The following is a 15,231-nucleotide window of genomic DNA, read 5'->3' on the forward strand; positions in this document are numbered from 1 at the left end:
TGATGGGTTGTGGGAACACAGCCCCACAGATCCCCTAAAGAAGGCTGAGGTGGAGGAAAAGGGAGCAGAGAAGAAGCCGTTATCGCTTTATACGGACTCCTAGGGCGGTTGGTCTCTTGGATAAGGGGCTCCCCCTTGGCTTCCAGCTCAGCTTTGTTCACGTAGGCGCGATCCTCATCCTGAAGCACGACGAGCTTCTAGGAAATGAAGGAGCGACCTCCAAGTGATGAAATTACAAACTCTTGAGGCCGATCTTTTTGAGGACACACATTGTACCATGCTATGGACTTGTTTTGCTCTCTCGTCCTCTTAGGTAAAAGACAAATAATGAGAAGAAGGGAAGAGAAAAAGCATTTTAGACCTGCTGAGGGATGCAAACATCCCAAATGAACATGCTTACCTAGAACCGACTCATTTAAGGTGGGATTCAACTATTTTAATTAAATCTTCCCAAAAGTTGGCCTTTAGGTCCCTCTAGAGTTTCTGGAGAGTGAGAGACAGTTTCACCCTCTCCTTCTGGCAATATTGGCTGCTGTTCATACTAATAGCCTGGGATAAGTGTTTGAGTTGGTTCGAAGGGTTTTTACCCTTTTTGAGCTTAACAAACTCATCCTCTGCACGTTTGTCAGTGAGTTTTCTCTTCATACCTACAAGGAGAAGAAAAAAGCTCACTTTGCTCCTCGTTATTCAGCTTAAGGAAGAACATGAATCTTCTCTTCCTCCACCGCCTCCAAAGGCTCAGCCTCAGCACGGAACCCAGCTGCTGATGCAGATCACACACACGTACGTCTGGAGGAGATCTTGTACCTCGTGCAGCGTTTGCCATCCAAAAACCGGATGAGATCAGTTCCAGCCCTCGTTTTGGAGCTTTTATCATTTTTTAAACTAACTTTTTCTCGTAATCTTCCATGACACCCTACACGGTGCTCAGTTCCATTTCCAACTCGGCTCTGGCGCTTCCCGGAACACACAGCTGCCTCTTCAAGTTGCCAATACATGTTTTAAACATCGGGTTGATGTTGGTCCTGTAGCACGTTTGGTCCTGTAGAGATCCCCGTTTGGTCTCCACACCTTCTTCTGTTGCTCCAGAGCTTGGATTTGGAAAGTAAACCTTTCCAAATGTGGCGATTTGTTAAATCAGTGACACAAATGAACAATCGCAGTCCCACAATTGGCAAATCGAGAGAGAAAAATCTACGAGTTATTTGGGGTGGTGTCAGGGGAGCGGAGGAGACACTTATTTGAAATACTAAACAGTGTCTTCTTGTAAGAAGATTATTCAGAAAAACATTTTGGTTGTTATTGGGCAGAAAGCACCAATTTAGACTCGGAGCCGGGTAAGTCAGAGGGAATTGTAGTGAAATTAGGATTCAATTGATATGAAAATGAGGTATTATAGAGTCAGCTTCTCTGCAAGTAGTAGCAAAGCTTGATTGTAATTTTGTTTTATACCACTCTTGGAGCATGGAAATACCTTCTGGCCCCCACTGAGGGTCCCTTCCTACTCCAAGGTGGTGCAAAATGTCCTCCCCATGAAACTCAAACAGGACATAGAGGCATAGAATTGTTTGGGTTGGAGGCGACCTTAAAGCCCATCCAGTTCCAATCCCCTGCCATGGGCAGGGACGCCTCCCACTGGATCAGGGGCTCCAAGCCCCATCCAACCTGTCCTGGAACACCTTCAGGGATGGGGTATCCATCACATCTCTGGATTTTTCTTCACAATTCTCAGGATCGCTGCAGAGCAAGAGCTGAAACTCCTCACAACACCAACTCTAGAGCAGATGTGATAGGGTTGGCAAGATGTCCAGACCGGCTCGAAAGGGGATGAAGGCAGAAGGAGAAGCTGAACGCAGGAGTGGGAGGCAATAGGCATGAGTTAACCTGACCAGAAACCCTCTGCAACGAGAAGCAGAGCTTTCTCTTTCTTATGTCCCAGGCAAACAGGCTTGGGCTGCACAACCAGCTCCAAAAGACCACTTTTAAAGTTGGTTATGAACTTAAGTTGTTTGGTAATATCCCACTCACCTGCGCCGCTTCTGAGCACACACCTATTGTTTAGTTATAGGCTGCGTTTCTCATTTGAATGGGAGGGAATCCCTGACCCCATAAAAACTGCATTTGCAAACCTCCCCTTTTTTTTTTATAGCAGGCATGAAAGGGAGACTCAGAACCCATCTTTTGATGTTTGCAGGGCACTGGGAGCAAAGGAAGGAGAGTTGCTTTGTTTTACACATGGGAAAAGTAGAATCTGAGTAAACTCTTGGGAATATTCTAGGAGTCCAAACAGTGGGGCTGATTTGGTTTGGTATTACGTTAGCCTTTAGCCAGAGTTGCTCCTTTTGTAAGCCTAACGCTATAATTTACCTCTTTCTTTCATTTGACCTCTGTAATTTTGTTGGCCTTAAGAATAATCTTTTAATTCCCTTGGGACTGGAGACGGACCGGTGCAAGCGTATTTCCTGGGGTTGGGGCTCCACTGTATCTGCGAGCAGAAAAGTGGGTGCAACAAAGTGGGTGTGAGAGCTGGAGAAAGCTGTGAAGGGTTCTCAAGCTCAGACCTTTGCACCAGCTGCGAGTAAAACCGAAGGCAAAGGTTGAATAGATGGAGGTGATCTTTCAAGCTTTCTGTGTGCTTCTCTCTTCTGCTGCGTGCTCTGAAGAGGGTCTGTTGTTGTCCCTAGTTTTGGGGCATTGTGACTAGCACTGGTCAGGTAGAATCTTGGAATGGTTTGGTTGGAAGGGACCTTAAAACCTATCCAGCTCCAAACCTCTGCTATGGGCAGGGACACCTTCCACTGAATCCAGTTCCTCAAAGCCCCATCCAACCTGGTCTTGAACATCTCAAGGGATGGGGCATCTGTGACTTCTTGGGGCAACCTGGGCCAGGTCCTCATCGCCCACACAGGAAAACATTTCTTCCTAGGATTTCCTCTTATTGCTAGCAGGAGCGTCTTCCGTGAGGAATGGCTTACAGGAGATCTGAGCTTGGTCACTCCTTCTGGAGAAATTGTTTGACAAATCCTTGTCAACGTAAATTTGGACTGTGTATATATATTTATTTTTCGGCATATACGGTGGGTTCAAAGTGACAAAGATGCAGGAAAGGCAGATAAGTAATTCCTAGAAAAAGAAATAGATGGTAGTCGGGGAAATCCTTGGTTTCAATAGAAAGTGGGAGGTGATGTGATAGACAGCAGTCCTGCAGAGAGGGTCTTGGAGGTACTGATGGATGAGAAGCTCAACATGAGCCAACAATGTACTCTCACAGCCCAGAAAGCCAATCGTATCCTGGGCTGCATCCAAAGCATTTCGACCAGCAGGGTGAAGGAGAGGATTCCACCCCTCTGTTCCACTCATGTGAGACCTCGCCTGGAGTCCTGCATCCAGTTCTGGAGTCCTCAGCACAGGAAGGACATGGAGCTGTTGGAATGAGTCCAAAGGAGGCCACGGAGATGATCCAGGCTGAGAGAGTTTGGGTTGTTCATCCTGGAGAAAAGAAGGCTTCAGAGAGACCTTAGAGCAGCTTCCAGGGGGGCTCCAGGAAAGCAGGGAAGGGGCTCTTGATCAGGGATTGTAGGGGCAGGATGAGGGGGAACTGTTTTCAGGTGAAAGAGGGGAGATTGAGCGTTGAGGCACTGGCCCAGGTTGCCCAAAGAGGCTGTGGAGGCCTCATCCCTGGAAACATTCAAGGCCAGATCATATGGGGCTTTGAGCAAACTGATCTGGTTAAAGATGTCCCTGGTCCTGCAGGGGATTGGACTGTATCGCCTGTAGAGTTGCCTTCCAACCTATGATTCTATCCTACAACTTTCAGTCCCATCTTTGCTGAAATATCAAAAAGGTTGTGCACTACAGCTGGGAACCCTCTTAATTCTTTTGCCTCCATTGGGATAGCAGTGAGGGCTTCAGCCTTTCTGAAGGTACGTTCCCTTCTATGTTATTTCTCTTGGTGTACGCTGTGGCCTGAGAACATGTTCTACTCCAAAAAGGATCAGAGAGGAGTTCATGTGTGCAAGCTTAAAAGCCTCGTTTAACCACGCAATGTATTAGGGGAAAACTGTGTGGGAGTTGCGTGTGCTCAGCGCTTCGGTGGACTCAGCCTAAAAGGATTTGATAGCTGAGCATCCTTCATGATGGGGCCCTGGATGCTGGAGAACATCTGCTACCATCTTGCAGCGCTACAGACTGGGGGAAATGTGGCTGGAGAGCTGCACGGAAGAGAAGGACCTGGGGGTGCTGGTTGACAGCTGACTGACCATGAGCCAGCAGTGTGCCCAGGGGGCCAAGAAGGCCAACGGCATCTTGGCTTGGATCAGAAATGGGGTCACGAGCAGGAACAGGGAGGGGATTCTCCCTCTGTACTCGGCACTGGTGAGACCGCACCTCGAGTACTGTGTTCAGTTCTGGGCCCCTCACCACGAGAAGGATGTTGAGGCTCTGGAGTGTGTCCAGAGAAGAGCAACGAAGCTGCTGAGGGGCTGGAGAACGTCTGATGAGGAGCGGCTGAGAGAGCTGGGGGTGTTTAGCCTGGAGAAGAGGAGGCTGAGGGGAGACCTTATTGCTCTCTACAACTGCCTGAAAGGAGGTTGTGGAGAGGAGGGCGCTGGGCTCTTCTCCCAAGTGACAGAGGACAGGACAAGGGGGAATGGCCTGAAGCTCCGCCAGGGGAGGGTCAGGTTGGATATCAGAAAAAAATTCTTCACGGAAAGAGTCATCGGGCACTGGAACAGCTGCCCAGGGAGGGGGTCGAGTCACCTTCCCTGGAGGTGTTTAAGGAACGGGTGGATGAAGTGCTGAGGGACGTGGTTTAGGGAGTGTTAGGAACGGTTGGACTTTGATCCAATGGGTCCTTTCCAACCTTGTGATTCTGTGATACCTGGGAGAGTCGGCAGCTTCGTATAATAGAAGAAGCCATGTTGGCTGCTTTTCTTGCTTTCCCTTTCTTGGGTTTTTAATTACAGACCTGAGGAGCGCTCAGTACCGTCAGCTTGTCTGAGCCAGCCTGGCTTCGATCTGCTGATCCAACAAAAACCATCGTGCTGCTCAGGGATCGCATCCTTGCTTAGCACTTGGCCTCACGTCTTTGTTGGCTGTTCCAGAGAGGGGATGGAATCTGCTCAAGCACAGGTCTGGAACCAACCTTTATAGAAATTTAGCTCTGGATCCATCTTTCCTGACTTTAAAGCACCTTTTTGGACTGCTCCTGCAAGGCAGATATCTTCGGCCAACCACGCAGAGCGCTTTCGGTCCCATGGAGGGAAGGAGGCGTTACTGGGGAACCTTTTTTTTGACCCAAAAGTGGCTGTTCCTGTCCTTTGACTGGCTGGGTTGTAGGTGTTCATGACACGTTCAGGTGAAACCAGCCCCACCTCCTGGTCTTGCTCTGCTTGGCCGTGCAAGCTGGAAACCCTCCCAAAGTGCTTGGATGTTGCTGCTTTCCAACCCCCATCTCCAATGCACTTAACATTCCCCCTCCTCTCTGGGAATGAAACGGGGAGGAGGAGATCGGAAGGCTTCGAGTGATAACGAGTGCCTACGGCAAATCTAAACCTTATTCTAAAATCACACTTCTGGGTGAATATCACAACGACGCAGAAGCCCCACGGTGCTCGTGGTAAGTTTGACCGCTGTTTATTGAAGGAAAGTCATAAAACTCACGCAGAAGATGAGTGGAAAGGAGATAGTTTTACATTTTGGCACATCGTTCTCCAATCCTCCTCTTTGCCCCCACCACCCCTTCCATAAAAGAGAAGAGAAAAAAACCCCCAACAAACGAAGAACAAAGGTGCTGAACCAGAGATGTTTTTCCGTAATGCAAAATTTATGGTCCCCAAGCCTGCTGGTTCTCCTCTTTGTTTTTCCTCTATTTTTAACCCCCGGCTCCGCTTTAAGCTCACTGTGTCTGGTGGAAAGGAAACAGTTTGCAGCTGGGACGAGCTCTAGCAACCTGAAGGTTACGTGGTCTTTTGACTTAGAATCATAGACTGACTAGGTTGGAAGGGACCCACTGGGTCATCGAGTCCAAACCAGACTTAAATTCTCCATACCGAGTGGTTGAGGAATGAGACGTCATTGAGTTCCAACCCTTTTCACTGCTGGAAAATGAGGTCTGTGTTTTGGGATGTAGGTAGAGCTCGAGAGCCCTGGATTGGAATGACATCAAGAGGGATTGGGAAACACAGCAACTGCCTCTGTATTGAAAGGCAATTCGTTTCCAATGCTTTAAGCATTTGGGGAGAGCAAGACCAGCAGCACGGAGCAGGGCTGACGAGGAGGGAACGCAACAGACCGTGGTCTCAAAGCATCTCCTTCTTTCTATAAGCAGATGAACGGATGCATTCTGCTTTCACGTTCACTCATGTAAATCCAAGTCCTGCATACACTCTGGGTTTGCACCAGGACACTGGAGCAAAAGGGAACTCCGGGAAGCTGCAAGTTGGGTTCTAAAAATGATATCCATTAATGGAAAGGCTGATTATTCGTTGAGAAGCGTTGCTGGGCTTCTGGTCAGCTGGGTGGGGCTTTATGCAGAGGAATTAATTGGACTTGAAGAGGCGTCTCTTCCAAGCCAGTGAGTAGCATTGAGAATGTATTTTCCCCTAATGGGAAAAATGGTAAGCGTGGATTTTTGGATGGTGTTAGTAGGCTTTGCGCTGGCAGCAGGATGCGGTGCTCGACTACTTCTGCTCCCGGTGAGCTGAGTGCTGCTGTGATTTAGCTCCGATAGTTGCTCCTGGTGGTGTTTTTCGACACAAACCTCACGCTCGAGCTGCTTCCTGCACCAGAGCTGAATCCCCCAGCCAGGCAGCTCCCGCTGCCGGAGCTGACGCCGCTTCCCCCCGTGCTGAACCTGTTGCTGAAGCCTGACCCCAGCCCCAGCGTGTTCCCACCTCCGTAGGTACTCCCAGATGAGACCACAGCTGTGATGGGAAACCAAGGGGAGAGTGTTAGTTTGTTGGGAATAGCACAAAGGAATTCCAGCCTTTCGTTTTTCTTGGACTACCGATATTTCACACGTTCTCTAAGCTTTTCTTCCAGCAGCAAACCTTGCCTGAGGCATCCAAACCTCCTAGGGATGGTCTCAACAGAACTGTTCAGAGCTGGGCAGAAGGAAGATGTATTTGGAAGGAAGGTCTTTGACTTCCTCAGCCCTACAGAGTTCTGCAAAACCCTACGAATGCTCCATCTTTGTGCTGGTGATTACTAAATGCAGAACTAATTTTCATTGTCTTGTCCCCAGCTGCAGATACGGTCAAGGAATAACTCAATGAATACCCAATCTATTGCTTAAGAGCCAGAGTACTTACAAATATTCACTGCACCAACGCCTTCCCCAGCCAGCCTGGAGGAAAGAGAGGACAGAGAAGGAAGGACTTGTTATTTAAGACAGTTTCAAGTAGCAATTTGGCACCAGAGATACGGGATAACAGAATGTTCTGAGGTGTTAAAGTCTGGAAGTGAAATGATGAGTATCTGATGGGAGTTGAAATAACTGATGCGACTGCCTGGGATTGGAGGCGTTTTCTCTGCGCGGTAGGTTTTTGTGGCCCTGCCCTCTCTCGTTGCAAGGCAGATGTGAAAACATCTGTGGGTTTGGACACTATTTGATTTGAGAGAAAAAACACTCACCTGCTCTCCTCGCCCTCCAGGAGCTTCCTGTAGGTCGCAATCTCGATGTCCAGGGCCAACTTGACGTTCATGAGCTCCTGGTACTCACGGATCTGCCGAGCCAGGTCTGTCTTGGCTTTCTGTAGAGCATCCTCCAGGCCAGCCAGTTTTGCCCTGGCATCCTTGAGGGCCATCTCCCCGCGCTGCTCAACATCTGCAATAGCTGTCTGCAAACTGGTGCACTGTAAGACGTAGAAATGTCTGGTGAACCCTCCGTGGGTTTGGACCCTGATTTCCAGGCGCTCTTGCCAAGGGTAGAGCAGGGTAGTGGAGATGAAGGTACCTCCCTGTTCGGAGGGGTCCTGTGTGCTGTACCTGTTTCTTTACACTGTCAATTTCTGAGTGGAGCCTCTGGACCATGCGGTTCATCTCGGAGATCTCCATCTTGGTGTTCTGCAGGTCATCCCCATGTCGGCCAGCCGTGAGCTGCAGCTCCTCGTACTGAGATGGGTGGGGAGATGATGGGACACCAGAGCACAGTCAGATCTGGGCAGGAGCTTGAACTCATTGGTGAGATTGACCCTACTCTGATCCTCTCTTGCCCAGGTCTCAATCACTTTCTGGCCTTGATCCAAACTCTTCCTCATGAGTTTAGCTTTTCCTTGCTCCCTTTATCTCCTTACGCTCCTCTGCCACTCGTTGCCAAAATGACATTTTTACGTGTGATAGAATCATGGTACGATTTTGATTAGAAGAGACCTTAAAGCCCATCCATTTTCAAGCCCTTGCCATGGGTAGAGACACCTCCCACTGGATTGGGGGCTCCAAACCCCATCCAATCTGGCCTTGAACCCCTCCAGGGATGGGGCAGCCACCACTGCTCCGGGCAACCTGGGCCAGGGCCTCCCCACCCTCACAGGAAAACATTCCTTCCTAAGATCTCATCTTAATCTCCCCTCTATCAGCTGAAAACTGTTCCCCTAATCCTATCCCTGTACCCCTTGATCAAGAGCCCAAAAACCTCTAAATGAAAACTTATCCAAATCGATTGGATTTTGCACCCTACTCCCCTGTCCTCTCCTCTCACACTTTCTGGTATAAAATAGCCTTTGAGAAATCCTAAACGAAAGGTTTCCTAGCTCACTTGGTTAATTTTCCCATTCTTACCTTGCTCTGGTACCAGGACTCGGCCTCTGCCCGGCTCCGGTTGGCGATGTCCTCATACTGCGTTTTGACCTCTGCGATGATGCTGTCCAGGTCCAGGTTTCGGTTGTTGTCCATGGAGAGAACCACGGAGGTGTCGGAGATCTGCGACTGCATCTGAGACAGCTCCTGTAAGTCAAACAAATAAGTTCTCTGTCCCTAGCGTTCACTCTTGTTCTCGTCTCGGAGAGGATGCGTGGTTAGAGGGGTGGGAATGGAAGGGTTCTGCGTCTCCAAGCGTCTCTCTCAGGCTGGTTCCATCCTATTGGTACGAGAAAAATGGGGAAATAGAAGAACAGGGAGATTTGGGAGATACTTACGGCTTCATAGAGGGCTCTCAGGAAGTTAATCTCATCTGCCAGTGCATCCACCTTGGTCCCCAGTTCCACTTTGTTCAGATAAGCGACATCGGCATCCTGGAAGCACAACAACAGAGGTAGAGAACCCAACCTTGCCCCTCCGCTTCCTTGTACAAAGGCCAGTTGTCATTTAATACAAACTTCTGGAGACAAACCAGAACTGAAGACTTTCTTGACCTCTGTGCCTTTAAATACATCAAAGAGGGAACTTGTTTCTTCCCTCCACCCTTTTTTGGGGAAGAGGGAGAGGTGACGTCTATAGATTTAAGCAAGTTTTGATATGTCAGAAGCCACTGAACTTCCATTTTTTCTTTTGCCAGTGCACAGACAGATGTTTTTGGACAATGCTGGAAGTGGTGAAAGTTTCTCATTGTCTCCTGTGGGTGGTGCCAGGGGTGGGAATAAATACAGCAAAGCTGCTGAAGCAGAACAGCATCCATAGAGTGAATCCAAGGTATGGATGACCCAGATCTGATTTGATACCTGCGGAGGACCAGGACTCACCCGAATTTTAGATGAGGGGTCTGAAACAAGAACGAGCTATTGCCAAGGACTGACACACTGGCACAATTGGGTGTTTCTGCTTCAAGGAGGGATGACTGCATGTTTGCTAAGTGCTTTGCCCAGCTTGGCACTGCTGGATAAAAAGGGTTATTTGCATTCAAATGTGTTTTGCCTCTAAAAAGTGTGTCCTTTCTTTGTTGGTGGTGCCTCACCTTCTTGAGTAAGACAAAGTCATTCTCTCCAGTGGTGCGCTTGTTGATCTCCTCTTCATACCTGTTGGGAAGGGAAGAAGTCTATGCCTTTACAGCTTCTACACTGCAACCCACCCTGTCCACCATGGGAAATCCCTCCTCCACGCATTCATTGCAGGGAGAGTCTAAAGAGTTCATTCCCAGGGGCGTTTACCACCGATGCATGGATCTTTGGAGGAAACAACAACAGGAGTGACCTAACAATGCACATCTGTCCTTGCTTTATCAGTGCAGATGCCATACATGGCATTATTAGATACAGAGATGTCACCGATTACGATAGAAAGGCAGCACCCTTGGGCTAGGTGGTGAGAGGAGGCCACCTAGAAAAGCTGCAGGCCTCCATCAAAGGCACGTTTCATCCTCTCAGAAGTTTGGGTTGTGAAGGGGAGCCTTGTACTCTCTAAACTTTCTCATGCCGGGAGGGATGGGTGGAGCCGTAGCTGAGCTCATCGCCGCCACACCTGGGTTAGTCAGAAGAGCTGGAATCTCTGACGCCAGCCCCTGCGGTGGCTTTTGGAGAGCTGAGGGTGGCCAAGAATGAGGGGAAAAATGATGTCCTGGGCAAGGAAAGCCAAGGTCTAGATCAGCAGCAGCGTGCAGTCCCGCTCTTGGGAAGGGATAAAACCCAGTAATAGGCATGGACTGATGCCCAACTCCAATTAAATGATTAAATGGGGGAGATGAAAGGCAGGAGTTCAAAGGAAGGAGTCCATGCAGGTAATAAAATGTTAGCCCTTCATGACCCATTAATGAGGGAAGATTTCTTTGCATCAGGAATATTCAACTCTTAAAATAATTTCCATTAAGTCCAAGCCTGTGTATAGATTTGTGGGTCTCTTAGCTACGTAGAAAAGGAGAACTAATTTGGCATAGGTCTAATTTCTAATTACAATTGCCTTATGGATTAGTGTTCAACCCAGAAGAGCAAAGCACTAAGAGTAATACTTTGAGATCCACAAGGCTTTAAATAAATAAAGATAAGGACAGCAAATCCCTAGGAAATGGGGACGGAAGCCTAGGTGTTCTTGCCACAATGCAAGGTGATGGTCACTGCCCAGCAACGTGTATGAGGTAATTGAGCCCAAAGATTCCCTAATCTGGAGCCAGAAGGACTGTTTTCCGTTCTATGTCAGGTGCAGGCAGAGTATTAAAGTCTGAACATTTCCTATGAGGTGACTTTTGCTTGACAAAGGATTTCTTGTCTGAGGTCACGGCACACCCAAGGGTCTTTTCCCATCTAAGCCATCTTTCTTGCTGCTTTGCTGCTCCGGATTGTGCTAACGTAGCTATTACACCTCAAAATCTGAAATTCCCTTCACCACAGACCTGTGATGCGAAGGATGAGAATGAGAACCTGTAGATCAATAGCATTATTGCACTTAGGGGATTCATCTCAACCCAGCTACATGGATCCTGGCTATTTTGGCTAAGTTCTGTTCTTTAGGGCTTCTTCTGCAGATGATGGGAGAAAAAGATTTACCTCTGGAATGTCATCAGTCCCATTCTAGAACGGATGAAAGAAATATGGATCATAGAATCCTGGAGTGGTTTGAGTTGGAAGGGATCTCAAAGTCCATCCAGTTCCAAACCCCCTGCCACGGGCAGGGACACCTCCCACTGGATCAGGGGCTCTGAGCCCCATCCAACCTGGCCTGGAACCCCTCCAGGGATGGGGCAGCCCCCACTGCTCTGGGCAACCTGGGCCAGGGCCTCCCCACCCTCACTGAGGGAAAACATTTCTCCCTCAGTTCCCCTCTCAATCTCCACTCTTTCAGCTGAAAACTGTTTTTCCTCATCCTCTCCCTGCACTCCCTGATCCAGAGCCCCTTCCCAGCTTTTCTACCGCCCCCTTTAAGCTCTGGAAGGGTTGATTTGCAGCAGACCATGAGTTCTTACGTGACCGAACTGACGCAGGACAAGTTTTCCTCTGGTAAACATTTCTTTTCTGAAGGCACGGAGAACCATAAAAAAAAGAAGTCTCAAAGTAGAGTGTGGATGATGATTTCCCTTCCCCAAGGCAGTCGTTTCTATTCCGATGCTGCTTTGAGGCTAGAGGCACCGCTGGTAAGGGTGGCAGAGAGTCAGACACATGATCTCTCAAGAAAGGACGAGCAGAGGGGTTTGGGCAGGATGCACGCGTCCTTGTTTTGAATTGCAGCCTTCACCCAGCTCTCATCTCTTGTTTTTCTGGTTCCAGATTGACAATTTAAGCTCCTTACTTATTCATCTCCATTAAGCAGTGGATCCCTTGAGGGCATGGTAGCAGACACTACTGCTTGACGGATGCTTTTCCAAAGTGCAAAGTGGATAAGAGAACGGGACACCTTCTCCCAACAGCATAAAGAGTTAATGAGCTGAGCTGAAAACCTTGACCAAGATTTCAGTGACTTCACTGCCGTAAAAGCTATATCCTGGCTTTCAGGAGTGATAAAACTATCCAATCCATTGATATTAAAGAGACATTGTAATAGTGTAGAAAAGAAAAACGCTTAAACACACACTTAAAATTAATCTTTCTGTTTAGACAGCCTTTCTCTCCTGGAAAGGAACCGACATCAGTGAAATTTGAGTGTTCAGAGGGTTTGGGCTTCATCTTGGATTGTGTTAAAATCATAGAATCATGGAATGGTTTGGGTTGGAAGGGACGTTCCAGCCCACCCATGCCATGGGCAGGGACACCTCCCGCTGGATCAGGGCCATTTATACAGTGGCCAAAGTGAGGGGAACGGAGTAGCTCCCAGTCCCTTCTGAGGTCTCACAGTCTGGGTGTTTCCCTGGGTCTTTTAACTCATCCAAGAAGAAGACAGAGCGAAGAAGGACTGGGCAGGTCGCTTTCTGCGTGTGTGTTTCTTACCTGATCTTGAAGTCCTCAACATCATCCTGCATAGCTTTCAACTCGGAGCTGAGCCGCAGCCGATCCCCTTCCAGAGCCTCAAGCTCTTTCCTCATGTTGCTGATGTACGCATCAAACATGGGTTCAAGGTTATTTTTCACTATTTTTTGCTCTTTCAAAAGGGTCCATTTCATCTCCAGGACTTTATTTTGTTGCTCCAGGAACCGCACCTGAAACCCATCAGAACAATTTTCATGAGCGCTTTCATCTGAGGAGACTTTTGGTTTTATGCCATTTAGAATGGGGGTGAGATGGGTTTATCGTTGAAAGCTCATGAATAGGAAGACTTTGCTGATAGGAGCAATATTCAGCTGCAAAGAAACATGCAAAAATTATTTGCTCCACAGCCCAGACCGTCTATAGAGCTCTGATAGAACAAAGCTGTATTTATGGTGGTAACGAGCCGAATGAAATCTTTAGTCCTGTGCATTGATCTATACTATTGAGAGCAATCCTGACCCTGCTCTACAGGCAATGACAAATGTACCAGGCTGGGTGAAAGAGAAGGTGTCTTACCTTGTCGATGAAGGAGGCAAATTTGTTGTTGAGGGATTTGATCTGGTCCTTCTCCTCCCGCCGCACTCTCTGCATGTTGGGGTCAATTTCCAGGTTAAGAGGTACCAAGAGGTTTTTGCAGACTGTGACCTCTTGAATACCTCCAGGACCATATCCTCCTCCAAACCCAAACTCAGCTCCACCAACTCTATGTGCAAACGCACTATGACCTGACCCATAACTCTGGTCTGGTCTAGTAGAACAATACCCTCTGCTGATGGAAATCCTCTTGCTTGCCCCTAGATTGTGAAGACTTCTGCTGCCAAAACCACTGCTGATCCGTCCCACGTCTCCACCACTGTTGTGGGACATGGAGATGGAGCTGAAGCTGCTTCGGTTAACAGACATAGCGGCAGAAGTGACACTGGAACTCTTACTAAGTCTTCCTCACCTAACGCCGGCTGACTTCTGTGCAACCGTTCACCCGTGGCAAGAGCCAAGGACAGTGAGGTGTGATGGCAGATGAGTAGAAGTCTTTGGGAGTTTGGATCAGGAGTCCCCTCTGCCTTTTATCCTTTTGGAGAGCTGGGCTTGTCCACAGAGGACCGCAGCTCCGTTGGCTGAGCTAAAAGGTTTGGTATGCTGGCACGTGGCCACCTTTCCCAACCCGTTAATCACCAAATTCGCTAATGCAACGGGCTGGCAACCTTCTGCCTTGTAAAACTACCCAAATTTCCTAACCTGTATTTTTCAGAGAGGAGATTACTGGTGGAAAAAAAATAATATATATATACATTTCTGTCCAGAAGTTTCATCTGGACTTTTAACTTGGTTCATGGTGTTGATGTCCCTTTAGTTTGAAGTTGATGAGAGTGAAGTTGCCACAAGAGGGGATCTAGAGATATTGATAATGCTAGTTTGATGTGGTTTGCTGAAGAAAAAATTGACTTTCCTGTGATATGGCCAACCGCCGTGTGACAGGAGCAACCTGTCCTGATCTAGAGAAGAAATTGGTTGTCTTGGTCTGTGCTATTTGTCTTTGCAGGCAACGTTTCATCTTCATAGAGGTGGTTCAAAAACGATTATTTGGGAGGCACCTGTGCCTTTCTGGTGGCTACGAAGGGAGGTTGGGTGCTTTGCTTGGCTGAAATACTGAATGATGTGATAGCTAAAAGTCCTCCAGAGAGAAAACAGCCTGGCTTGTACAAGTCCAGGTCATCAAGTGGTTGTTGGGTGCTGGACAGTGTTTAAACAACAATCCAAATGCCAGTTCTGCTGGTGTCAGTGGAAAGAGATGCCAGAGGAAGATGGGCAGGTGTTGACGAGGACGTCCTGTTTCCTCCACTACTGTGTTACTGTGCTTTGATCAAGAGGATTATGAAGAGCTGGGGTTTATTATCTTGCCTCCTCCTTAGGCTAAGGAGACAGCGTGAGATTCATGTGCGTCACGTTTACCTCTAGTGGTTTAGTCACTCTTTAGTGTTGTATCAGAGCCTTAAACAGCACAATCTGCTCTGGTAATATCAGCGCATTTTCTGTTAATTAACGTGAGCTTTGGTGTTTCTGTAGTTTGTCTCTCATTACTGCTGTTGAGGAGATTGAAGAAGGGGAACTAAACTTTCCTTACCCTCGGGCTCTTTAACTATATCACAGCCTATGTCTGGGGATGTTATTCTTCCCAAAGAGAGTGAATTTGGGGGTGTAATGGGTCTTCTCCACTTCTAATTAAGGTAATGGCAGTGATGGCATTTCATTAGCCCCTGCAGCTACTGCATGTACGGAACAGCGTGAGCTGAAGTACTCACTTTCTTGGGAAGAACAAGTTTTATATCCCTACGTGACTCATTGCATAAAACCTGGAAAGATTACAGGGGTTTGGGCATGATTGAGGTGGCAGGAAAATGCTGAGATG

General features: G+C 48.1%; 1 protein-coding gene across 1 annotated transcript; it reads right to left on the reverse strand.

The window, feature by feature from the left end:
* Positions 1-5,708: 5,708 nt before the first annotated feature.
* Positions 5,709-13,844, reverse strand: LOC104055122 (keratin, type II cytoskeletal 6A). The gene is made up of 9 exons (XM_009556208.2): positions 13,341-13,844; positions 12,786-12,994; positions 9,890-9,950; positions 9,135-9,230; positions 8,779-8,943; positions 7,987-8,112; positions 7,633-7,853; positions 7,311-7,345; positions 5,709-6,923 (listed from the first exon to the last, which is right to left on the reverse strand). The coding sequence occupies exons 1-9, from the start codon at positions 13,725-13,727 to the stop codon at positions 6,718-6,720; spliced, it is 1,506 nt and encodes a 501-aa protein (XP_009554503.2). The 5' UTR covers positions 13,728-13,844; the 3' UTR covers positions 5,709-6,717.
* Between the last annotated feature and the right edge of the window lie 1,387 nt (positions 13,845-15,231).

This window comes from Cuculus canorus, chromosome 29 (assembly GCF_017976375.1).
Source record: "Cuculus canorus isolate bCucCan1 chromosome 29, bCucCan1.pri, whole genome shotgun sequence".
NCBI lineage: Eukaryota > Metazoa > Chordata > Aves > Cuculiformes > Cuculidae > Cuculus > Cuculus canorus.